The following is a 26,687-nucleotide window of genomic DNA, read 5'->3' on the forward strand; positions in this document are numbered from 1 at the left end:
TTCATGTGAAAATCAGAGAATGGGTAGTTTTCCACATTGTAGTTTTCTTATAAAGTTTATATTTTTGGTTTTGTATCTGTATTGTCAAAATAATATGGGACTTTAATTTTTAAAGAATTATTATGTTTCAGGGCATGGGATCAACATAGAAATAGTATAAATGACTCTGGTGTAGGGTCTCCATCTAGCACTCCTGGAAGACAGAAAAGGCAACTTCTTGCCCAAGACTCCACCTCGGAAAAAAATCCTACAAAATCTATTTTAAAGAGGTTAAAAACATACGAGCCCCCACAGCCTCCTCCTCCCATTCCTCCTCTGAGTCCTCTTCATTTGCCACATCTAAATGACAATACTTTGAATGATCCAGAGGCTCTACTATACCTTGTTCAGCGCTACACAGGTAATGCTATTTGTGTATATATTTTAGTTTATTCCTGCAATTTATCCACAAAGTCAAGCATTAAGAAGTCATCAAGCTGCATGATTGGTAAATTTGCTTATGAAAACAGTTAAAGTAATACTAAATATAAATACTGGGATTACCATGTGAAATCCCCACCTTACTGTCCTAGTTATGAAATAATTCAACAAAACCACTAAGCCACATGTCCAGATTCACTCCACTTGTCTAAAGGATATACACTATTCTTAAATGAGAAGTGAAATTTTTGTCAAAGTAAGGCTACATAAGTTGAATAACTTATGAAGAGACCAAAAGATGGATAAGAAGCAGAAACCAGAAGGTGATGCCACTAGTGGTACAGGTACATTGCAAAGAATCCTTATGCATATGGCACACTGTAAGAGGTGCCCTCGTTAAAAAAAGAAGCTGAAGTATTTTTCAATGTCATGTTTGATACATTTTAAGGTTTTTGATTGTAAGTTTAACTTGTCACATTATAAAAGCATGTAATATTTTTACAGTTATATGGATATATAACTAGCTGAAGCTGACTCCTATTTCAGCTACTTCTGCAAGTGTTTTATCAGATAATTTCTTCATAATTGTCTTTATTATTAAATTAATTTAAGAATAAAGTAAGTTAAGTTTATTGGTAATGAGCTCAGGAAAATTTTCATAATTTATGTATAAATTGCCCATGCAAACTTGATTCTTGGTGGCATCAAATGTTCTTTTTTGAACAATATTTATACTGTAAAACTACACATCTATCCCATTGGAAATTACCATCTACCATGTGTCATCTATATGGTATAGCACTCCAGGCTCTATGCTGTATTTCTTTTTTATTATAATTTTTACCTTTTTATTTGTCCTCAATATCTTCCCATCCTTTGGGCTACCCTTCTAGGAATATAAATTTAACCTGGGATGGACTCTTGAATTGTTGTATAGTATTTTAATGTAGTAGTTCTTTCTGCTCTGGAGATATATGCCTCAGCCCTAGCCCCCTAGATTTGGAAATGTGTGGATGATAGGAGAGACTAAACTTAGACGTAAAAAAAAATCTATGCTACAATTATAGTACCTTTAAATATATAGTGCCTTTGGGGTTAGTATAGACCAGAATGAAACACTCTTCTACTTATATTTTACTTTATCTATGCACAGACATTATAATTTCATACATTCACAGTTTTACCTAAAATTTCAGTCTGAGCCCTAAACTTACCTATTTTAGCATTAATTCTCTGTCATCAAATATTCACTTATATTACAATTGAAAATATATTTTTCAATATTAAACTTAGCCGGTGATTATATAAGCTGCAACTCTGTTGCTCGACAGAAAACTCTACGTTAAAAATCCGCCAGCGATCGCAATGCAGGTAGGGGGTGTACTTCAACAGCGCCATCTGTCGTGCAGGTACTCAGTACTCAATGTAAACACAGAACTCAATTTTCTCTCTGTCGGGCTACCGGCAAGACCTACTAATTCGCTGTTACTAACTGGATTTGTTTTCACAACTATTTGGTGAAGTACACTATTCTAGTTTTGAGCTTTCGCTATGCAGGTGTTTTATCTTCATCTCAAAACTTGAACTCGTTTTGGATAGATTTAATTATGGTGACAAAGAGAGTATGGACTCTCTTTCACTTTTAAATGGCCGACCCTTCCCTTAGACGGAAGTGTGTTTAGGTTTTTAGTAATTTTGCTTAACACGTTATATCTATATATTTTATATCTCTCCGCCTTTATTAGGCCTCTTCGATTAACTTTCCATTTATTATAAACATATAAAAATAAATTTTTATGTTTTGTTTATATGCGACCTTTCCTGACAGTAGGCGGTCCTAACTTGGAACCGAAGTTAATCAACGTTGAGCCCGTTATATCGTATTTAGCCTTTAAAGAATTTAAAACTTTTTAAATTTAATGTTTTATGAAAGAATTTCTTTGATAGTCTTCGTACTGTTTTCAAAGATGAACTAACGTTTAGTTTTTTAGACTACGCAGTTGTTGACGTTCAGGACGTTCAACATGCGCTCTATCGTTACGATAGAGAGAGAGTGTATCACGGTTTCACTTTGCAGTAAGAGTAAATCGATTCTGACGTTTTGTTCATTCTTTCTTAGCTTAAATGTTTTAAATTCTAAATTAAAGGAACTTTTTATTTGGAAAACCTTTCAGTTTTTTCCTTTAGTCAAATAACATGTTTTTTTGACGATATATAATTGGGCTCTTCTCTTAGGTGCGTAATCAAGAGAGAAAGAGAGAGAGAGATAGAGACGGAGGGAGAGAGAGGAGAGAAAAGGTTCCGTTCAAGCGGGTAACGTTGTTCTCGTGTTACTCTCGTCCCTAGTCTCTGTACGGGGAGGAAGGTAAAACGTTTCTAGGGTTTTATTCTTGTCCCCAGGCTATGTGCGGTGAGAGATTGTAAACGTAGTTTATTTGAACTAGTGTTTAGTCTCTTTCCCAGCCACTGAATTTTTTATCTTTATATATGTTTTCTGTTTTTTGCTAGTATTAATGAGCTGCATTATACGACTGATTTCGCAATTACTACCTTTTAATGAAGGGTAGAATTGCGTGATTCAGGTAGAAATCAGTAAAAGTTTCGATTTCGGTGAAATAAGTGCAAAACAGAAAATCGATAAAGTGATATGCGCAAAGTGTTACAGTGTTGCGTCCGAGGGTTCGTCTGTTCGTGCCTGTCGCTCACCTAGTCCGGGACCTCTTGCAAGCTCCCAAGCCCAGGGGAGAAGTAATGTCGAACGACTTATGGGTTCGAGAGCCCTTGATCAACGAACAGACGTTTTTCCCTCCGTGGTTTCGGGCGTATCTACCCAAGATCGCCCCACCCACACAAAGACGAGAGAGCCCATTTATTTCTCGTCTGCGGAAGAGGTTTCTCGTAAGAAACCATGGACCAAGGTCTCGCGGCTTATTAAGCGCAAGTCGGTCCCTTCCGCGCAAGTCCAACGGCCCAGTTGTAGCCACTGGGTCAGTTCGGACTCGCTGCAGTCTTCCGACGACTGCTCACCTCCTGGAGAGGCAAAGCGGTACCGCATCAGGCAGTCACACCGTCTGTTGCCGCACCTGCTCTTGTAGACCCTAAGTGGTCTTTGCTGCAGACCATGCAGTCTCAGTTAACGTCATTGATGCAGGATTTTCGTGCGGAGAAGGTTGACACCAACCTCTAGCCTACAACCAACCACGGTTGTGCGTCCTGTGGACGCTGAGGCGACCTTCTGCCGCACTCCAGCTGAGAGAGTCCCGCCACCCATGCGTTCCAGTGTACCCTGCCAGCCGCATGTTGACGTTCAGCGACGCACGGAACCTTCCGTTGACGTTCGCGAGGTACAACAACAGTCTAAGTTGTTTTGTTTTGACGCGGTGCGTCAACCTCCGCATTCTAGAGTTGTTTTGACTGCTCAGTCTAGACAGTCAAAGCAGTCTCGAGTGGACACTGTACGTCCTCACGCACCTGTTGTGGTTGACAGTTCAGTTGTTGACAGTTCACAGACTGTCAAGCAGTTACATGACGTTTCCTTCTGGTCTGCTACTAATGCTCCGCTACTAATGCTCCAGTGAGAGACTCACTGAGGTAACCTAGCCTTTATCGGACAAGGTTCCTGTAGATGAGGAAGTTGCTGTTCTCCCTCCTACTGATATTCCCTTGAGGACTCTGTCAGATGGAGAGGAGCCTTAAGCTGCTTAGCCTCCTATGGACTTTAATTAAATCATGATGATTTTTTTAAGGATCTTCGTCCGGATCTTGTAACTGCTGCTCCTCGTTCGCCTAAACGTCAGAACTTACACTAGGCCTAGCTACTTCGAAGCCGTTGTTTTTAAGCTAGTGCTCTCTTGCTCTCCTAGAGAGCGTTACGTTGGCTAGGCGACTGGTTTTTGCACCAGGAGGAGTTTTTAGGGATACAACCTTTGATTTCCCTTCTTTTAAACTGGCTTATAGAGCGAGTCTGATATGACACGAGAGAAGTTCTCGGCTTGGGAGTTCATGCCTCTGCCCAGATAGACTTCTCAATTCTGGTAGACTCGGCCTGGCGCCTAGCCAGGAGACGCTCCAAGTTGTTTACAGGTCAACTTCTCAGCTTTTGTCAAGCCTTTGAAGTTTTGCTGTACTATTATGTCACACATAACAAGGCTTTCAGGGATGGTAAACGGTTCCGCCTCAGTCGCTAACCCCGTCTGTTGCCACACCTGCTCCCGTAGACCCTAAATGGGCTTTGCTGCAAGCCATGCAGTCCAAGCTTGCGTCCTTGATAGAGGACTTAAATGCGGAGAAGAACCTTCTGGCCAACAACCTTCCAACTGGTCGGTTGTGCGCCCTGTTGACGCTGAGGTAACCTACTCGCGTCTGCCAGTTGAGGTGGTTCCTCCTTCTGGCCAACAACCTTCCAACCGGTCGGTTGTGCGCCCTGTTGACGCTGAGGTAACCTACTCGCGTCTGCCAGTTGAGGTGGTTCCTCCTTCTGGCCAACAACCTTCCAACCGGTCGGTTGTGCGCCCTGTTGACGCTGAGGTAACCTACTCGCGTCTGCCAGTTGAGGTGGTTCCTCCACCGATGCGACCCAGTGTGGGTTGCCAGTCGCACGTTGACGTTAAGCGACGCTCGGAGGTGGTTGTTGACGTTCAGGACGTTCAACAACCAGTAGAGGTGACTTGTTGTGACGCAGTGCGTCAACCTCAGCAACCCGGTAGGGTGTTGACTGCACAACCCAGACGGTTTAGACAGTTTCGGGTTGACGCTGTACTTCCTCGCGCACCCATGGTTGTTGACAGTTCACAGACTGTGCAGCAGTTCCATGATATTGCGTCCGGCTCCGTCACGCATCCACCAGTGCGACCGGATTCAGCGAGTCAGACGTTGCCCACTCCGTTGCCGTTTCCTCATCAGTTTCGGATGAGGAACCCTCTGATGAGGACGTTGCTGAACAAGACGATCAGCCCCCAGCCCTGCTATCCATCCAGAAGATGCTGAAGAAGGAACGCTGCTCAGTCAGGCTGTGGATGAGTCTGGTAGGGACACTGTCATCCGTGGATCAATTTGTGTCACTAGGAAGACTACACCTCCGTCCTCTTCTATACCATCTAGCTTTTCACTGGAAAAAGGACAAGACGCTAGAAGCGGTCTCGATCCCGGTTTCCGGAAAGATAAAGTCTTGTCTGACTTGGTGAAAGGACTATATCAACCTTAGAGAGGGTCTTCCCCTGACTGTTCAGACTCCCAACCACGTTCTCTTCTCGGACGCATCGGATGTAGGCTGGGGTGCGACCTTAGACGGTCGGGAATGCTCGGGATTATGGAACTCGAGTCAAAGGACAATGCATTTCAACTGCAAGGAGCTACTGGCAGTACGTCTGACCTGGAAAAGCTTCAGGTCTCTCCTTCAAGGCAAAGTGGTGGAGGTGAACTCGGACAACACCACGGCTTTGGCGTACATCTCCAAGCAAGGAGGGACCTACTCTGACGTTGTACGAGATCGCAAGGGACCTCCTCACCTGGTCAAAAGGTCTAGACATATCACTAGTAACGAGGTTCATCCAAGGCAACTTGAATGTCATGGCAGATTGTCTCAGTCGGAAGGGACAAATAATTCCAACAGAATGGACCCTCCACAAGGATGTATGCAAGAGACTTTGGGCCACCTGGGGCCAGCCAACCATAGATCTCTTCGCAACCTCGATGACCAAGAGGCTCCCAATATTTTGCTCACCAATCCCGGACCCAGCAGCAGTTCATATAGATGCCTTTCTACTAGATTGGTCACATCTAGATCTATATGCATTCCCTCCGTTCAAGATTGTCAACAAGGTACTGCAGAAGTTCGCCTCTCACGAAGGGACAAGGTTGACGCTAGTTGCTTCCCTCTGGCCCGCGAGAGAATGGTTCACCGAGGTACTTCGATGGTTAGTAGACGTTCCCAGAACACTTCCCCTAAGGGTGGACCTTCTACGTCAGCCACGCGTAAAGAAGATACACCAAGGCCTCCACGCTCTTCGTCTGACTGCCTTCAGACTATCGAAAGACTCTCGAGAACTAGAGGCTTTTCGAAGGAGGCAGCCAGAGCCATTGCTAGAGCAAGGAGCACATCCACCCTTAGAGTCTACCAATCGAAGTGGGAAATCTTCCGAAACTGGTGCAAGTCAGTATCCGTATCCTCGACCAGTACCCCTGTAACTCAAATAGCTGACTTCCTCTTATATCTGAGGAAAGAACGATCTCTTTCAGCTCCCACTATCAAGGGTTACAGAAGCATGTTGGCATCAGTCTTCCGTCACAGAGGCTTAGATCTTTCCAACAATAAAGATCTACGGGACCTCCTTAAGTCTTTTGAGACCACGAAGGAGCGTCATTTGGTTACACCTGGTTGGAATTTAGACGTGGTACTAAGATTCCTTATGTCAGACAGGTTCGAACCGCTACAATCAGCCTCCCTGAAAGATCTCACCTTAAAGACTCTTTTCCTGGCATGCTTAGCCACAGCTAAAAGAGTCAGTGAGATTCATGCCTTCAGCAAGAACATCGGATTCTCATCCGAAACGGCTACATGTTCTACAACTTGGTTTTCTAGCCAAAAACGAGCTGCCTTCTCGGCCTTGGCCAATATCGTTCGATATTCCAAACTTATCGTATGGTTGGAAATGAACTAGAAAGAGTCTTATGTCCTGTAAGAGCTCTTAAGTTCTATTTAAAACGAACTAAACCTTTACGAGGCCCGTCTGAAGCTTTATGGTGTTCAGTTAAGAAACCATCTTTGCCTATGTCAAAGAATGCTTTATCCTATTTTATCAGACTGTTAATACGAGAAGCTCATTCCCATCTGAATGAGGAAGACCAAGCTTTGCTGAAGGTAAGGACACACGAAGTAGAGCTGTCGCAACTTCCGTGGCCTTTAAACAAAATAGATCTCTGCAAAGTATAATCGACGCAACCTATTGGAAAAGCAAGTCAGTGTTCGCGTCTTTTTATCTTAAGAATGTCCAGTCTCTTTACGAGAACTGCTACACTCTGGGACCATTCGTAGCAACGAGTGCAGTAGTGGGTGAGGGCTCAACCACTACAATTCCCTAATTCCATAACCTTTTTAATCTTTCTCTTGAAATGTTTTATTATTGTTTTTGGGTTGTCCGGAAGGCTAAGAAGCCTTTCGCATCCTACTTGATTTGGCGGGTGGTCAAAGTCATTTCTTGAGAAGCGCCTAGATTAGAGGTTTTGATGAGGTCCTGTTGTATGGGTTGCAACCCTTGATACTTCAGATCCTAGGGGTCGCTCAGCATCCTAAGAGGATCGCGAGGCTCCGTAAGGAAGACGTACTTAAAAAGGCAGAGTAATTGTTCAAGTCGACTTCCTTACCAGGTACTTATTTATTTTATGTTTGTTATTTTGAATAACTGCTAAAATGAAATAAAAAATCCTTAGCTCATAATAATGTAAACAATTATTGCTGGTCTCTACCCACCCCCCTGGGTGTGAATCAGCTTATATAATCACCGGCTAAGTTTAATATTGAAAAATGTTATTTTTATAATAAAATAAATTTTTGAATATACTTACCCGGTGATTATATATTAAAGGACCCTCCCTTCCTCCCCAATAGAGACCCAGTGGACCGAGGAGAAAATTGAGTTCTGTGTTTACATTGAGTACTGAGTACCTGCACGACAGATGGCGCTGTTGAAGTACACCCCCTACCTGCATTGCGATCGCTGGCGGATTTTTAACGTAGAGTTTTCTGTCGAGCAACAGAGTTGCAGCTTATATAATCACCGGGTAAGTATATTCAAAAATTTATTTTATTATAAAAATAACATTTTGCAGTCTATACTGTAAGAAAATAACCACCTAATATTTACTTAAATCAACTAAACTAATTAATATCACAGATTCTCAATCCAATAGACTCTAAATTTCTTGATTAATTACATCATCACTGTCACTCAATTACTTTTAAGAATTGACTAGGGTTTATTAACCTAATATCACTTTGATCAGACTCTTCCTTTTTTTTCATTTTCTTTTACTCTTTCACAAGGCTGCTCTGTCTCCCAGCCTTTCAGTTACTAGGATACACTCCACTAGGTCTGGTGTCTTAGAGCAATAATTAGGTAATGGAAGGAAAGCCATCCACCACAATTTGATCATCTCGGCCTTTCCGAAAAAGAGAACAGAATTTTGGAAACCAGGAAATGGGAAGCAAAGAAATTTAATAGAAAAATTAATGAAAAAACTACTACATCTCAAAGCCTAAACCTTTTTTGCCCAGGCTGTAAAACCTATCCCATTTTGAACTTTTTGTGACATATTGACAGTCTGTGACAACAAACATATACCTAAGTTGACTTTTCATCCTTTTTGTCCTGCTGAAAGACATGGTTCCTTTAAGAGATCTGTGGCTTCTAGCAAGCCATCTCAATTAAATCAATGGCCCTCATGTTCAGGTTGGAGACAGACTTTCACTTTTGCTGCTCTATCGAGGGTTTCTCCTTAATAAGAATCTCTGATAGCCGTTCATGCATACACTCGACCAAGACAAAATTCATGACCTTGCAGACTTCAGTTCTTTCATCAACCATAAGGAATTTTGATGTTTGGCATCGTAAAGAAAGTTTTTACTAAATTCTGAGTGTGGACCTCTGCCAGGATGACCTTCATCACCCTATTGTACCCCCAGAGAAAATTATTCCCAGACCTAGGGCCTCTCCTATCAGGTCTGCCCTGATTGCCAACTCCCAGGAGAGAAATTCTCAAACAACTCCACTCTCATCAAAATCTCCTCCTCTCTCATAAATCCTTTACATTGATAATAGGAGTAAGGGAGAAATAATTTGCAATCTATTGCAACAATCATGCTGAATCAATTAAATTGAGCATGAGCCCCATAGAGGAAACTTCCAAAATTGTTAAAAAGTTCACCATTATATACTTTAGATTTATAGATACCAAACCCCTTCTATTCCATCACCTTTTCCATTCCTCCTGCCAGCATTTTTTCAGCTATTCTCTTCTTTTTCCTTCCAAAATCAAGTCTTACCTCAAAATATAATCTTTCATTTTCTCTCATTGTCAAACTTTCTCCAAACTACTATACTAAATCATCTTGAACATTTGCACTCACTGTACTCTCCTTTAAACCATATTTTCTTTAAACCTCTCTTCATCTTACCCATTGAACTGTTCTTTCAGTATGTTTTAATATTGTATTCATTAAGGGAACTGTATTGTAATTGTTTACACAATTCAACACTCTAAGACACTCATGGTACATGATGTGAGGTAAAACTGAAACAAATTTCAGGGGGATTACGCATATCTTGGTACTGGGAAAAAGGCATGAATGGCTGGCTTGTGCTATATACATGAAGAGCAGTTCATGCTGAAGATTAGTTAATTATCACTGATAAATATCAGTTGTGGTACCTATTTGGTTGACATGTAGATAAGAATGGTGTACATTACTGTTATAATAAAACTGTAGAATTCTTAATCAGTCATTCTAAATTCTTTCATTTAATTATGAAATTCAGTTAGAAATGATTGTGTATATAAGAAGTGAAAGGATCTTGAAGTAGTTTTACTTGATAATTTTTTTTCTATTTTATCTTTTGATTAAATTTAGGGGTTTTTACTTCATTATGAAAATACAATACAGTATTTTTTCTCTTAATATTAAATTCTGGTATTTGGTCAGTTAAAGAGCTATTTATACAAATCCACCTTTTCTTCACTTAGATTATAGGAATGGTCAATAAATTATAAAGATGGTCAATAGAGAAATTCACTGGTATCCCTGAGAATTACAGTGCTAACATTCTCTTAAGCAGAACTTTACAATTTTAAAAATGAAAAGCAAGTTTTCTCCTCACCTCTATTCCCCTCTCCATGCAGCTGCCTGTCACTGATCCACCCTCTACCTTGGGGTGGGGAAATCATCCTGTATCTACCAGTGCTTAAGAGCAAGCATATTCAGTGTCTTATGTTGAGTATGTCAATCACTGGATAGAAGAACTTGTAAAAATATTTATTAAGCATAAGGGAAAAGATGTTTCTGATGTCTTCAAAGAAAAAAAAAAATTTGTAATATGGTCGTGAACATAATTATACCATTTTGGCTAGGTTTGAGATTGTTGGTAGAGAAGTAGAGGTTATTGCTATTGCTTCGAAGAAAAGTTAGTTGTTAGTTCGAAATTGAAGGGCTTAAATGACAATTTCATACATTTATGGAAAATTCTCTAAATCCTATTCACTCTCCTATTTTTTATCCAGTTTTTAATGTCTTATTTACTTTTATGCTTTTCCAGATGTAACTGTGGAGCATTCTCAGACTGTGAGCCTTTGGTGTAAGGAGATGTGTGCCCTTAACTGTTTCTACAGAGAGTTATTACCACAGCTATGGACAAATTTCTTCACCAAGAAAATCCTGAATGCCGAATGCACACCACCGAAGGTTGGACGAAAGCAACCTGATTGTACAGGTCATGCTAGTATTGTTGTAGAGGTAAGTTTAAATTATGTCAAGATAGACTCAACCAGAAAACTTGAACATAAGGAATGCTGCTCCTAAATTTACCAGAAAACTTTTACAGTATAGAATAGTATTATAACCTGTTTAAAGGAGGGTATATTAGGACAAGGAAACAAAGCTGGTTGGTAAATTCACATGTACAGTACTGTAAAAGGTAGAAAAAGAATTCTCAGAGTATTCAGTGTGGTAATAGTTTATCATTATGCATCATGTATTTTGGGGTACTGTAGTTAGCTGTATGGAGAGGAAATAGTTTTTAAATTTGATTGAACAGTAATAAAATCGGGATTCTAGTACTAAAACTCATGCTGTTCATATTGCCTGGAAATGTATATTAGGGCCTCTTAAGTTTGGAAGTTCATAGTAGTAATAAGGATAGGCGTTGTCAGTCAGATAAATCTCCATATCCAGGTCAAAGAGAATATAAAATGCCAGATTGTGATGAAAACATTTTGCTACAGTAATGCAAATAAAATGTCTTGAAGCTCAAGTACTTTGGGAAGAAAAGGTTTACAAAAATAATTTTCAATCTTTTTTAAAATTATATACATGATTTTTAATTGTCAAATCTTTTCAAGAGAAGTTACAAGCAATTTGATCTTGGTCATTGTTACCAGATACGTTAGTCTTTATTGGATATTGGACTATTGTTAGCTATGTGGCTAGAGGAATTTTCTTGTGCAACACAATCCCCATTATAGATTTTCCCCTCCAGTGGGAATCTTGTCAAAAGAAAAGAGTTCTGTCCTTCCCTCCTTTCATTATTGTTGTAGAATGTCAATTGTAGTAAGAAGTTACGTAATTAATGAAAGGTCAATTATATAAATGAAGCTTATTTGGTAGTTGTCATGCATTAACCATCAAAGCAGCTGGTTGTCCAGCCCAACAAATTTAGTTTACCCCTTTCTCCCATCTCTTCCTACCCCCTGTGATGCCTGGTAGACCCAATAATTGGTGCCATAGGGTGAACATGCAACTTGCCATCACAGCTGAAGAACTAATATAGTTGCCATCGTCCTCACCATATAGACTGGCTTCTTCTGATAGTAGAGATGAATGTTATGTCTTTCTGGATTTAAGATTGTTTAAAATTCAGCAGGTACTAAAGTGCTTCAAAATCTTATGGCAGAAGAAGTTCAAGTATTGCAAGTTAGTAATAGAACCAAGTAAATTATTGATTAATGAGTGACAGTGGAAACTTTATGGTAGTAGGTTAGTAAAATTTGGTAAGAAGGGTAAACCCACCGCCGTTCGTCTGTCAGAACTGCAAAAGCACATGTAGACTTTTGATTAAGGAATAAAAACAGTTCTCTTAATCAAGGTAGGATTCTGTGATCAAAGGGTTAAGTGGGATTCATGATTTTTTTATCAAAATTAATAAACTTTTCGTTAGGAAATCTTAGAAAATATAAAATGGTTTTATGAGGTTGCATATCATACTCCGTACTCAACTGCCAGATGTATTACTGCATGTATAGTGAGGTTAGGCTAGGGGAAAACACCAATTATGTGGCCTATATAAGGGATTTTGACGAAGGAAAAATCTATTTCTGGGCAAGGAACCTGTGTCACCCAGTGAAATGCTCCTTAAAGCACCATTTCAAAGGTATAAATACTGCTAAATATACCAGAGAAAAAAAGTTGCATGGAATGCCAGAAATATATCCAGCTCGTTCACCCCTAAAGGGTGTCTGTATTAAAACTGGAGCAACCTCCATATTCATCTGATGTGGTTATTAGAGGGAGGGGAGTAAGGTACAATTGAATCATATAAGGTTAGCAAGCCCTCTAACACCAGTGACATTTTAGGCCACTGGTTCAACTACAGAGTACTTGTATTTGTTAAAGAAGAGAGCTAACATAGTGTAAACCTCCTTACCTTGTCAGTCCTGGAAGTTTGACTGTGCACATGATAGTTATGAGAAAAGGTAAGTGTGCTGAATAATTTCATTAGTACTCCCCATAGGAAAAATATTTCTTCCTATTTAAACACTTGGTAGGCTCACATTAATGTGTCATCTTTTTCTCATTTATTGGCTTGGTAAACCATAAGGTCAACTACAGTATAGGTGGGGGAAAAAAAAAAAAAGAATATGACCCCTGCCTTTCTCATGGAAGACCAACTATCTATGATAGTTAGGGGAAGGTTCCTATCATTTTGTAAGCCTATCTCCCTGATGGGGAAAGGAAGGGAGATATACTACTCCTCTCCTTAGTGAATAAAAATAATTGAGGTTTTCAACTTAGATATTTTTATTGTCAAGGAATGTAAGCAAAATCAAGTGTGTCTGGGTCGACTGTGATAACCCGACAAACCCTAAGTGAGGTCAAGAATATTATTGCTATCATAGTGACTGTTTTGCTACTTGGGACAGGGCTTGGATCTTGTCAATTGTTCTATTTGTTCGTAGTTGACCCATTCTGCTGGAAATCAGGACTCGCTTGCAAAAGGGTTGAGAGATGACGGTATCTTTCTCCTTTTAATGTGGGTGAAATGATTTGCTAAGATCACTTGGTCTGTGTAGTATTTTCCCAGCAAGGACCTTAGGGATCTGATATGCCCTGCAATTTCAGATGTAGCTGTTAGGAATTTTGGGGATGGACTCGGGGTGGACCAGGCCCCTTTCCATGTAATAGATTTTGGTTCGGAGGGCAACTTAAACCATGAAGAGGAGGGAGCTTTATTGCTGATTTCTCAAAGGAGGCTTCATTCTTCCCCTGGAGCTATCCCTTGGGAGCTTTTAGACTTTTAGGATAAACATTGGCATTTAGCTAGCTTTGGAGGGACGCCATATGAACCTCAGATTAGTAAAGAAATAATTATTGTAATTCCATTATTAGAATTAGTTCTTCATGCATTCAGTATCATATAATATATCTTTCCCTATTATAGTTTTCAGAAGCTAGATTGTGTGAGGGAGTGAATGCGCATATAGAGCAGAATAGGAAACAACATGATTTAGTGCTTCAGCAGTGTCAGAATCCGCCACCCCTTCAGCTGTGCCAAGCGGCTGTGAGCTTAGAGTCTATCATTACGTGAGTTATTGTTTGCACTTTTCATTGGTTTTATTGTTTCATGAGAAAGAGCTTCTTCCTCTTTTCTATCACCTTTATTTACTGTTTCATTATTTTTCAACATTTATTACATTACTTCTAGTTGCCGTATTCATTACTGCAGTATACAGTATGAAGTAAGAAACATTTCAGGCCATGGTATGATTTCTTCATAACTTAACACTATTTAAGTTATTAAAAAAATTTAAGCTGAATACAGAAATTATTTGGCAATAGAACAGAATTGTAGAAATTATATACATAAAGATGGAAAAGAACTGGTTTTCAGTTTTATCTGCTCCCCTTACAGTTGGATACATACACGAGTCAATTTGGCACTTGTTGAATACCTTATATAATTTGAGAATGAAGAATTCTTATCATTTATTTTAGTAAACTGCAATTTATTTATGTTGGTATAAAAATAACTAAACTGGAGTTTCTTGTTGCCTAAATATTTTTCTTAATTTGATAGTTGAAAATGAAAATTTCAGATGTAGTAACATGGTGTAACATGCATAATAATTTGTTAATTTTGTAATATATTTTCAATATGCACTTCTTTTGTAAATCTTAAATATTTTTGTAGTTATTATTGTCTGTGTTCCTGTACAAGTTACTTGAAATTACAATTTATGTTGTATGCATCTTCAAACCATTTTTAGGGATCTTGTAAATGAATATAGAAAACTGGACAAAAATAAAAACAAGCAGAGGTGGATGTTGGTGCTAATGAGCGGTCGTAAACTTTTTTACCACATTGTTCAACTGACGTCAGATGAAACGAATTTCTACCCACCTGCTAAACAGCTCATTACCTCATGTGCAGAAGTTTTGGGCCAGGTAATAATTTTGTTAATAGATATTAGCTCCTTGCTAGGTGAGATATGCATTATTTGTGAAATGCCCTCTTATGCAATTTGTGGAATTACCATGTTTTGTAGAAATCTTATCACTTTTACTCGATAATTAATGCTCAATCTAATAATTTTTCATGATTTCCCCTAGGAATTCATTTGCGGTCATGCAGATTGTCAAGAAAGTATTGTTGCTCAAGTTTTAGAATGGGATGGACATTTTGGAGGACTTCTGGCTCCTCATTTCACACCAGCAGTGACTCCCGTTCATACGTACCTTACTCTGTATTCTTCTCTCAGTCCACATGCTCTTATATCACCTGATCATACTTTCATGCTTTTGTCCAAGGTAATGAAAAATATACATTTTTATTTTTAAAATAAATACATTATTAATTAGTTGAGGATAATTTTGACTTGAGTTGATTTTGTATTGACGTACATTTATTGTGAACATGAGTTTTAAACTCAAAATCATGTGTGAGATTTATATTTTTTTTTCTTATCAAGTGTACTCTTGATGATGAGCTTATGCTTTGCATATGTGATATAAAAATTTTATATTATTTCAGTTCGATATAGAAAGATGGCTTGTTGATTTAAAACCCAGTTGTTGTGATCAGACTCAACTTATTAATGCAATTGGAGCTGCCTTATCATCCCTGCTTCCACAAGCAGAATCCAGTTTATTGGTGGTTTTAGAGGTAATTGATTCATTTTTTTCTATAGTTAGTAATTTTGTCTGAGGTAGCAGCAGTAGGGGATTTGGTATATGAAGCTTCATTTGTGGTGGATTAAGGGGGAGGGTGGGCTGTAGCACTCTAGCAGTACCAACCAAACTCGGCTGAATCTCTCATCAGGCTAGGAGGAGCTAAGAGAAGAGAAATCCCCTTTTGTCCCTCTTTTTTTTTTTTTTTTTATGTCGACTACCATCGAAAATTGGGGAAGTGCTTTGGTAGATACATAGACGAAAAATTGAATATAAAAATCTTTAAGAGGTTATCCACGGAATTCAGCAACCTTATGGACTCAACCTTACTAACTGGTAATAAGGTTTTACTGTACCTATCAAGAATTCCTATACCTGTTTCTGGATAAAAACACTTACAAGTTAAAACTTTTTTTATTAATATATTGCACACAGGTTTCTTATCTAATAACTGAAAGTTCTTATCTTTGGGATCAGCTGTAGTTATAAAGGAGCCCTCCTACTTATAGAACAACCGTTGTTAAATTGTAAAGAATGACCATGTTTCCTGCTATTTACCCTAAAAACTGCATGAATTTGAAATATTACAGCAGTACAATTATGTATTTGATGGTCATTATCAAATAAAACTTTTTGATTGTAAGTGGCATATACAGTGCGTTGTTAACAGAAGTATGAGATATAACTGTACAGTAAGTGAAATACAATATACTGTACTGTATTTTTCCTGTTGTTATAACTTCACTTTTACGAGTTGAGGTCTGCCCTTGATAAATATTTTGGAAAAATTGACAGAATTGGCATTTTCTTTGTAATAATTTATATTGCTTATTTATTATAAATACAAAATATTCCATAACTTGTCATCATTTAGCTTGATTGAGTTCTCTTAACTATTTTCAGCTTTATCGAGTACACTTAAGGACATTGCTCAATCATAAATTTCCAGAGCACTACATTGAAGTGCTAACTGTGATGCTTCAGGTCTCAGCCACCCCACAGGTGAGAGTTTTTTTTTTTTTTAACTGTAACCCATGTTTATGATGTTAGCGGATATTTTAGAATGTAAAAGAATTGCTTTTTCATAACCCTTTCACACAATTAATGTAACCATGTGAGTGATGGGTTGTCATAAAACAATTTTCCTTTAGTTGTGTTATTTTCACTATAGTCTGGTTAAATTACTTGATGGTAACAACACATGATTAAAATATTTTTTCATGATAACCCCACCTTTATAGGCACATACTTGAGCAAATATCCCTAGACTAATACTGTATAAAAATGAGTGGGAAATTTGTACATATCTTTATGGTACAGCAATCAAAAAAATATTCTAAGGTATTTTAGCCAGACAACTGAATTTATATATTTTATAGTTAAAAGGCTGGCCACTAAAAATATATTTTAAATAATTCTTTTAAACATGATTATGCCACTTTGTTATTTTGAACTTGATCAAAGGTTTACTGTCTTGATGAAATTTTGATTATTGTTATATGATTTTAGTGCTATAATTTTCTTAAAAAAAAAAAAAAAAAAAAAAAAAAACGTTTCTCTGATTTTCCAGGAACACTGCAAAGAGGTCACAGTTGGTTTATGGTATGACTTTATGAATATTCTTGGTAAAGGGGTTGCAAATTTTTCACCAGACATGGACCGTGATAGTCTCACCAAAGCTGTGAAAGATTATGCACAAAATCAAGGGAAATTGTCTCCAACTATGGTAGGTGTAGAAAAATATTTGGTAATGTTAATGAATAAAATGTGGATATAATTTTGTATCGAAATTTTGTAGTAACTAGAACTACTTCATGAATTTGACATTAAAGTACTTTTTATATTTATGTACTACTTTCACCAAGAATGTATTAGTTATCGTGTATATAGCCAACTTTGTAGTTGGAATTTTCTCCACAATGTATTTTTTATATAAATTCTAATTTTCAGGTAAAGGACACCTTAAAAATGTTATCCACATATTTTGTCAAGCAACGATTAGAATGTGGATTATATGGGTTGTATCCTAAGTATAAACTCCATGTGCTTCCAATTGCTACTTTTATTGGACTGATATCTCATGTCTACATAGTGACAGAGTTTCATAGAAATTGGGGTGATGACAAAGGTTCGAGTACTTCACTTCTCTTTTACATGTCATCTGTTAATCATTTCTGTATATCTCTATTTTCTTTATTGTGTATGCCATGGTTTATTGTAAAACCATAAATAGGAATATCATTTGTAACTTTAAATTGATTATAAGAGAAATTTAATTTCAAGGAAATATGAAGATAAGATGGAAGTTTCTTCCTGAAAGTAAAGTTGAGTGGTCTAGGGAGCAAAAGTGTACATTTCTAAAAATTTTGTTGCTTTACAGTTATCCAAGATGTTTGGACTGGAATAGAAGGACTGTGGGCTGGATGGGTAGCTCCTCTTAGTGGCCGTGACCGTGAAAGTGGGCCAGTATGGTTACGACAGCTCACCCAGGACATTCGCCTCCTTTTGCCATGGTCTCCAAGTGATGTAGAATCTGCTGACATCATGGTCCACATGTTTGGCTCTTCTTTGAATTTCATGCATGAATTGATACCGGGTAAGATTTTTAAAGTATTGATGATATTTTTATTGATTGCTTAGATTACCTTACAGGAACTTTTTTATTGCTCTTTATGTATATTGAAGTATATACAGTGCACTGTACTTTATTGCAATATATAGAGAAATCTATCCACCCAAAGTTGGTGTGAAGACCATTAGGAAAGGGATATCATCTATGTTAGCATTTTTAGGTGCTGAGTTAGTGAATGTTTATCATGTGCATTTTGATCATTTCTCTTAAATAGCACTGCTATTGTTGCTTATTAAGTAAAGTTATGGTTTCGCTGCCAATTTGATGGATATTTATTTATCAATAACAGTAACGTACTATAGGAATGGTATTTTTCAGTTGGATGCTCTAATTTTTCAGTTATCCTTCATGCATAGTTTTTTCTCTATCTTTAGTGCTGAACATTTGATTTTTAAGGTGATTTTATCAACATGGCCTTGAATTAAAGATAAAACCTGAAAGGTTAATGTCTGACACCATCCTCATAAGGTTTTTCTGGGGAAAGGAAGAAATCAGCTCAGTTCTAAGTCTTATACAATCTGCAAGGTTTGGTAAGAGAGTGAGTTTTTTTTTTTATCATCATCATCATTATCATCTCAAATAGAGAATCCATTCTATGGTGAAGGTTTATTGTATTGTGTTTGAAATTTAAGGTCAGATCTGGTCCTTACACCTCCAAAGACTGCCCATAGTAATTGCTCCCTATACAGTAACAGATGGCTATTTAGTCCAAGCTATGCTGAGGTCTCCTTTTATTAGTAAAATATGGGATAATTTACTGCAAGATTTTAAAGTAGGTCTTAAAGATGTTAGTTACAGTTGTCCAAAAATTATTTTTTAGTTGCTCATCTAACTCTATCTTGAACTTGTTACCTATTTTTTTGGTTAACCATTGAGGCTAGATAGTGCAATGTTACTCCATTTGGCCTTCAATCTCCTGCTTGTACTGTAGTGAATTACAGTTTTATTATTAGAATTGTTTATCCTTCAAAGATATTCATTACTATTACTGTTATTTTTAAACTTGTTTGGAATAAATCCTTCATCAATGTTAATTCAACAGATATTAAGGTATTAATAGGTAGTAGGTTGGCCAGTGCACCAGCCATCCATTGAGATACTACCACTAGAGTGTTATTGGGTCCTATGACTGGCCAGACACTTCTACATTGGATCTTCTCTCTGATTACAGCTCATTTTCCTTTTGCCTACACATACACTGAATAGTCTGGCCTATTCTTTACATATTTTCCTCTGCCCTCATACACCTGACAATACTGAGATCACCAAACAATTCTTCCTCGCTCAAGGTGTTAACTATTGCAATATAATTGTTCAGTGGCTACTTTCCTCATCGTAAGGGTAGAAGAGTCTCTCTAGCTATGGTGAGCAGCTCTTCTAGGTGAAGGACACTCCAAAATCAAACCTCTGTTCTCTGGTCTTGCATAGTGCCATAGCCTCTGTATAATGGTCTTTCACTGTCTTGGGGTAGAGTTCTCTTGCTTGAGAGTACACTTGGGCTCACTTTTCTATTTATTTCTCTTTCTCTTGTTTTTTAAAACTTTTATAGTTTATATATGAAAGATTTATTTTAATGTTGTTACTGTTCTTAAAATATTTTATTTTAAATGTTAATTACTTCTCTTGTAATTTCCTTATTGCCTTTTGACACTGGGCCCCTGTTGGAGCCCAGGGGCTTATAGCATTCTTATTTTCCAAGTAGGATTGCAGCTTAGTAAGTAATGATAATAATAATAATTAAGAACCTGAAAAGAAGACGTTATCAAAGACTATTTTATCTTTCATTGAAAAGCAGATGTTCTCAAACACTTCTACTTTTAATCTCCCTGGATTATTTTTAGGGTTAAGATGAACAAGCTGAGTACTGTACAGTTTAAGGCAAGGGCTAGGGATGTGTACAATAAAGCTAAAAGCCCAGAATTTGTAAACATGTCGGTCATGTGCATTCATCTGGGTCATTCCTGCTTATAAGGCCAGTTGGTCTTAGTAAACTCTGAGGGGTTACTTTTTTTTCACATCATTGGATATCAAAAACTGACCAACTGTATGTTGAGTCACTTCTTATCTTATGTCAAAGTTTTCACATGTTTCTTATTTGTGGTTTGAAGAGTACCATATGTGGTAATTTCACCTCTCAGGCATTTGTAATAACTGAACTATGTTGAAAAAGAGTATTAAGATTAAAGTATTATTTTCAAATTCAGTGTATCCTATGGCTGTTTCAAACTCAATTTTGTCTATGACTTTAATGTACAGTATTTTTTTTGGGGGGGAAGCATCCATCCAACAGTTGGTGTGTGTGATGGGCATTCCCAGTTATATTCTTATTTCTAGTTCAGTACTGATCTATTTTTGATAGTAAACATTATGATTCCTTTTGCCAATTAAGAGATGAGGTGTAGAAGGGTCAAAATATTTTAAAAAGTCCAGGTAGCTGAATAACAACTAGCTTAACAATTACAAACTGCCGAATGTTCTGTAGGCTTTGATTTAAAATTTTATCCTTTCAGATAACTCGACCATTCTTTCCATGACGCTAGAATACTACAGTTCTACGTTTGCCATGAAAGAAGTTAGAAGCCATATTTTAGCAGTAATTCACAATCATCTGTCGGCTCTGCCATGGCATCACCTCCATCCATCTCTTCAAGACACCATGACTTTTACAAGGGTAAGTTCACTTAATTTTTGTGTTGCAAAAGCATAAGTTCCATTTTTTAAAGTTAAAAATGTAATTCTTCTTATTTTCTTTCACTTTTTTCTTCATAGCTTTTGCGTTTTTTGTTAGCAGGTATAGATGTTTAAGAGAATTAGTGGTGTGAAATGTATTTGTTTTTGGAAAGTATCAATTTTCTCATTACATATTGGTGCTTTTAATCTCCATTTGTTCCAACACGAATACTTACCTCGAACTACTTTCTTAGGAGTATCTGGGATCTCCTCCCAACCGACCAGAGTTTTGTGTAGTTTACCCCTAGTCCCGTTTTCTATGAGGGGTAACCTCAGGTGGGTGAAACATGCCCTGAGGCTATCCCCCAGGTCAGAGAGCATGCTTGCTCAGGTCTCGATCTCCAGTAAGTTCTCTGGTCGCACAGTGATAACGTCTCGGCGCTCTCTCTTACCCAGTGCGACCCTGTGTCCCCGACCCCCCTTTTTGTGTCTTTCGAGGTCCCCACATAGACTTATTATCATTATTATTATTACTATCCTAGCTACAGCCCTTTTTGGAAAAGCAAGATGCTTTAGGCCAGGGGCTTCAATAACAGTGAGGAAATGAAATAAGAATTAATAGCTGAAGAGAACAATTTAACAATAAATCATCCTTCCTCCCCTTATCCTCTGTGTTCGTCGTGTAGGGGCAGCTTATGTTCTCCTACAGCCACGTGTCCGGAGTGCTAGTCCTGGAACGTAGTGCAGTGGGTGCGCTTCGGCACCAAGAGGAAGAATGCATCCAAGAGGTCTCACGGGAAGACGAGCCTCTCCTCGCCGCTTACTTCTCCCGATGCCTCGTCGAATGGAGCTTCTTTATACAGCCATCTTCCCCTACCCAGAGTAGGGGATGAGGTAATTCAGTTGTGGGGAAGTGCCCAGTGCTCTTCCCCAAGAGTTTGAGTGGGTGCGGTATAGCACCAAGAAGTAGGCGACGAAGAGGTCGCCTAAGAAGACTAGCGCCCCTTCCCCCCTTGCTTCGCCAGGCGTCTCGTCTGACAGAGCTTCCCTACCACCCTCCCCTACCCAGAGTAGGAGACGAGGTAGGGCCGTTGTGGGGAAGGTAACTCCTAAGAAAGTAGTTCGAGGTAAGTATTCGAGTTAGAACAAATCAAAAATTTTAAGTAATTTTTATTTTTCCTAACATACTTACCGAGAACTACTTTCGGGAGTGTGTTGGGAGACGGAGTCCTGGTGCAAGCAGGCCACGTCTCCTCTGATGACCCCATGTGGGGGAAAAATGTCCCTAATTCTTCTCCAGTCTCTTTGGCGTATTTTTCAGTCACTTCTGCAGCCGAGAACGTCGCCGAGAAGGAGCCTCCCAAGTCTGAATTGCAGTGTTCCCCGGACCGGCAGTCCAGGGATTTCTCGCCACGAAGGCCATCCTCCAGACGCAGATATGACCCTCGCAGGGAGAAATGCGAGAAGGCCTCTTCAGGCAGGCGTAAGGCCGCGAAGCTTCCGGTTCACCCCGCCAGCGGGGGGAACCATGCTTCCTTACGGGCAACCTGGCCGAATCAGCACAGCTGGTTCGGCCCTCTGACTTAAAGGAATGGTTCCCTCCGTCGGGTCAGCCCACGGGGATCCGCGTCCTCGTCCCCCAGAGAGAATACACGAACGGTAGTCCTCGCCGGCACGGCGATGCCAGTTCTCACCCCCGAACCTGATGCGGAGGCTCCCGCCGGGGAAGACCGGTACCACCGCAAGGGAGTGCCTGGTATTCCAGAACCGAAGCGCCCGGTGGGGAGTCCCGGTGACCCGGCTCCTCGGGATCAGGCCGTAGGTTCTGAGGACGGTAGAGAAGGTTCGTTCGTTCCGGCGGGGATGCCCGCCCTTCGACGTGAACCCCGACAACCCTACAGCAGGCTCTGGCAGGCCGGCATAAGCCCTCCAAAGGCCACCTAGCTCGGCACGAGCGCAGTGGACCCAGGACGGAGGCCCCCGTTCCGACGGTGATGCCAGTCGACAGGCGTAAATCCGCGAAGGGTCCGGCTCCATCCGCCCAGTGGAGAGAGTTGCCCCTTCGGTCTGGCAGTTGTGTCCTGACCTCCAAAGGCCACCTAGCTCGGCACGAGCGCTGTGGACCCAGGACAGAGGCCCCCGTTCCGACAGGCATAAGCCCGCGAAGGTTCCGACTTCTCCCGCCCAGTGGAGAGAGTCACCTCTTCGGACTGGCAGCCTTGTCCCGGCCTCCGGTCCTTCGGTGGCCAACCCTGAACGGAGGAACCAACCAGCCAGCACGGGGAAGCCCGTGGCTCCATGGACATCCGCAGGAGCTCCATCCGTCCAGCGGAGGTAGCCGCTGGATCGACCCGGCAGCATGGCTTCCATACCCGGTACCACGACTGCTCCATGCAGGATTCGTGGTCAACCGCTGGTAAGCCAGGGTACTCACACCCCACGGATTTCCCGGGAGGGGGTAGACCCATGATCCAAGCATTGGAGGTGGCCACTGACACACCTATGATGGCTCCCTCCGCTCCCGGCGGCTCCATCCGTGATAGAGCCAGTCGTGCCATCGTCCTGGTCAGCCCCATCCAAGCATTGGAGGTAGCCGCTGACACTCCCATGACGGCTACCTCCGTCCTGGCAGCTCCATCCGTGATGGAGCCAGCCGTGCCATCGTCCCGGCCAGCCCCACCCAAGCATCGGAGGAGGCCGCTGACATGGCAGGGTACTTAAACCCCACAGGGTCTCCCCGGGAAGAGGTAGACCCATGACGGGTACCCCCGTCCCAGTGGCTTCATCCGTGAGGGAGATAGCCGCTCCATCGTCCCGGCCAGTCCCATCCAAGCATTGGAGGTGGCCGCTGACGCACCCATGACGGATACCTCCGTTCCGGCGGCTCTATCCGTGATGGGGCCAGCCGTGCCATTGTCCCGGCCAGCCCCATCCAAGCATCAGAAGAGTCCTCTGACATGGCAGGGTGCTTAAACCCCCATGGATTTCCCCGGGAGTGGGTAGTCCCATGACGGCTCCATCCGTGACGAAGGCAGAGTGGTTTTTTCCCCGAGCCGGTCGAACGGGGCTATTGCCTCTCCAGTGCCTGTCTCGGTGGCTGCTGGAGAGGGAGCCCTGCACCTTTGCCCAGTGCCTCTTCGGATCCGTCCGCCTGTCGGATGTAGAAGTTGGCACACGTAATCTTTCCCTTGCCTTGCCCCCCGTAGGGGAGCTTCGACTCCTCAGTTAACCTTCATACCCTCCTACTCAGACTCCAGGAGAGGGCGTTCAGGCCGCGGCTCTCGAAGGAGTTAGGAGGGGAGGCCCCCCTACTCCTGCTGGCGCCTCAGGTGGGGGGATGCCACAAACGATATTGGTAAGCATGGCGGGACCACGGAGCGGATCCGGGGACCGTAGCAGTACTAAAGGAGGGGTACAAGCTTCCCCTCCTAGCGGACCTCCACCTCGGATCCCAGAGCAACAGGCGGAGTGGTTGGCATCCAGAGACCCCTGGAGAGTAGCAGTATTGCAGGAAGAAGGCTCGGCAATGCTGGCGAAAGGGGCAGTAGAACCAGTCGAGAACCGAGTCCAGGGTTCTACAACAGCCTCTTCCTGGTGGAAAAGGCGACAGAGTTCTGGAGACCTTTCAGCCCTCAACAACTCGTGTACAGCACCGGCTTCAAGACGGACACTCCGAAGTCGGTCCTAGCGACCTTGAAGGAGGAGGATGGCTGAGGTCCATAGGCCTCAAAGCCGTCTACTTCCAGGTCCCTGTTCATCCCTCCAACAGGAGGTTCCTAAGGGTAAATTGGAGTACCAAAACATGGCAGTTCAAAACCCTATGCTTCAGACTGTCGACAGTCTTCAGGGCTTCACGAAGGTCTTCTCAACAGTTTCAGGCTGGGCGTACGAACAGGACGTCCGCCAGATTCGGTACTTAGGGGACTGGTTGTTGCTTTCAGTCCCAGAGGAAGTACTGAGGGAACAAGACGAGAAGCTCCTGCAGTTCCACAACGTCTGGAGTATCATCATCAACCTGGAGAAGTCCCGGCTGATTTCCTCCACCAGGATGACCTACCTAGGGTTGGTTCTAGACTCCCGGATGGCGAGGGCCTTCCCCTCCGTGGAGAAACTGGACACCCTGAAACGGATACTCTGGCCCTTCCTGTCGGGCCAACCCAGGAGAGCCAGGGTCTGGCAAAGACTGAGAGGACTCCCCGCGCTAGATAGTCCTGGTGTCCCCAGAGACGAAGGAGGTCCTGGGGTGGTAGCAATTGGAACGAACACCCTAAAGGGAAGGCCCTTTTCTGCCGACCCTCCGGAGATGCTCCTGTTCACTGGCGTATCCAAGGAGAGATGGGGTGCTCATCTTCTCGACAAAATGGCAAAAGGTAAATGGGAAGTCGAGGAGACGAACCTGCACATATACGTGCTGGAGATGAGGATCGTCCATCTACCCCAGGGAAGCTCCGGGTATCCGGGGTGCGACAACGCCACGGTGGTGGCCTACGTGAAAGAGCAAGGAGGACTAAAGTCGAAGGAACGGTGCAGTCTCACGATGGAGTTCCTAGGATGGACTGAAGTGGAACAAATTAAATTTTTCAGCCAGGTTCTCTCCGGGGAAGAGGAACGTCCTGGCCGGTGGCCTCAACTGGAAGGGTCGAGTGGTAGGGCCCGAGTGGTCCCTACTCCCAGAAGTGGTCAAAACCCTCTCCCTGAAGTGGGGCTCGCCGGCTTTCGACCTCTTCCCCACGAGACTAAACGCACAGCTCCCCGTGTTCGGTTTTCCTGTGCCAGATCCAGCGGCAGCGTTCGAGGGTGCCTTCCAATGAGAGGGACGGCCAACCTATGGGTGACTTTGGTAGCGCCCTGGTGGCCAGAGAGAGAGTGGTTCGCGGATCTAAAGGAACTGGCATGCCTTACACCTGGGACACTTCCAGACAGACCAGACCTTCTCTGGCAGCCTGACTTCCAGAGATTCCACGAAAACCCTTGGTCCCTCCTTCACGTGTGGAGGTTATGAGCGTCTCCTGAAAAAGAAGGATTTCCGTCGAGGCCAGCATCAAGGATGGCAGGGTACCTGAAGCGTTCGTCAGTCGAGGTGTACCTGGCGTAGTGGGCTACCTTTTCTAAGGGGTGCTCCTCGAAGAACATCAGGCCATTAGGGGCCTCCATTCACGAGACAGCAGACTTCCTGGTCTATCTCAGGGACGAAGTGGGCATGTCCATCCCAAGTCTTCCTCCTGAAGGACATAGGCGGGGTGCCTCCAGGTAGATCTCGACGCTCTTCAGGAGCTTTGAGCAGTCGTTTTTCCCTCAAGCCGTTTGAGTGCCCAGGGGGATGTGGCTAGAGTACTTGAAGTTGATTTTGGAACCTCCCTTCGAGCCTCTAAAAGACATTCTAGACAAGGAGCTCACCCTCAAGGCAGTCTTTCGTTTAGCTCTGGCATCAGCAAAGAATAGGTGAGATTCCGGGCCTGTCGTACGAGATCTCACACTCGAAGGGTTGGCGAGATCCTACTTTCAGATTCTTACCCTCCTTCGTAGCCAAGACTCAGAATCCAGTTGTTTGGGACCCCAAAATGAAATTGTTCCCATTACCAGCTATCCCTCGCTCGGACAACCCGAGGGACTTGCAGTATGGCAGTATTTAGAAAAGACAGCTAGACTTCATCCCGAGATCAAGAGTCTGTTCATTTTCCTCGGGACTGTGAAGGACCCAGTCTCCAGGAACACTTTCTTCTTCTGGATAAGGCAAGTGATCGTCGGGCCCTACAGTAGTGCAGGGGTCCCCTTTCCAAGAAAGCCCAGACCCCACAGCATTAGGAGTCTAAA

The 26,687-nt window shown here is 41.7% G+C and overlaps 1 protein-coding gene across 1 annotated transcript in view; it reads left to right on the forward strand.

The window, feature by feature from the left end:
* Positions 1 to 26,687, forward strand: part of LOC137615384 (ectopic P granules protein 5 homolog) — a 109,371-nt gene that overhangs the window by 46,020 nt on the left and 36,664 nt on the right. Inside the window, exons 18-28 of the mRNA XM_068345202.1 lie at positions 132 to 400; positions 10,728 to 10,924; positions 13,845 to 13,987; positions 14,671 to 14,848; positions 15,014 to 15,211; positions 15,435 to 15,566; positions 16,475 to 16,573; positions 17,142 to 17,297; positions 17,522 to 17,699; positions 17,952 to 18,167; positions 20,714 to 20,874. Coding sequence (XP_068201303.1) covers positions 132 to 400; positions 10,728 to 10,924; positions 13,845 to 13,987; positions 14,671 to 14,848; positions 15,014 to 15,211; positions 15,435 to 15,566; positions 16,475 to 16,573; positions 17,142 to 17,297; positions 17,522 to 17,699; positions 17,952 to 18,167; positions 20,714 to 20,874 — 1,927 coding nt within the window. The remainder of the gene's footprint in view (positions 1 to 131; positions 401 to 10,727; positions 10,925 to 13,844; positions 13,988 to 14,670; positions 14,849 to 15,013; positions 15,212 to 15,434; positions 15,567 to 16,474; positions 16,574 to 17,141; positions 17,298 to 17,521; positions 17,700 to 17,951; positions 18,168 to 20,713; positions 20,875 to 26,687) is intronic.

This window comes from Palaemon carinicauda, chromosome 21, assembly GCF_036898095.1.
Source record: "Palaemon carinicauda isolate YSFRI2023 chromosome 21, ASM3689809v2, whole genome shotgun sequence".
Taxonomy (NCBI): Eukaryota; Metazoa; Arthropoda; class Malacostraca; order Decapoda; family Palaemonidae; genus Palaemon; species Palaemon carinicauda.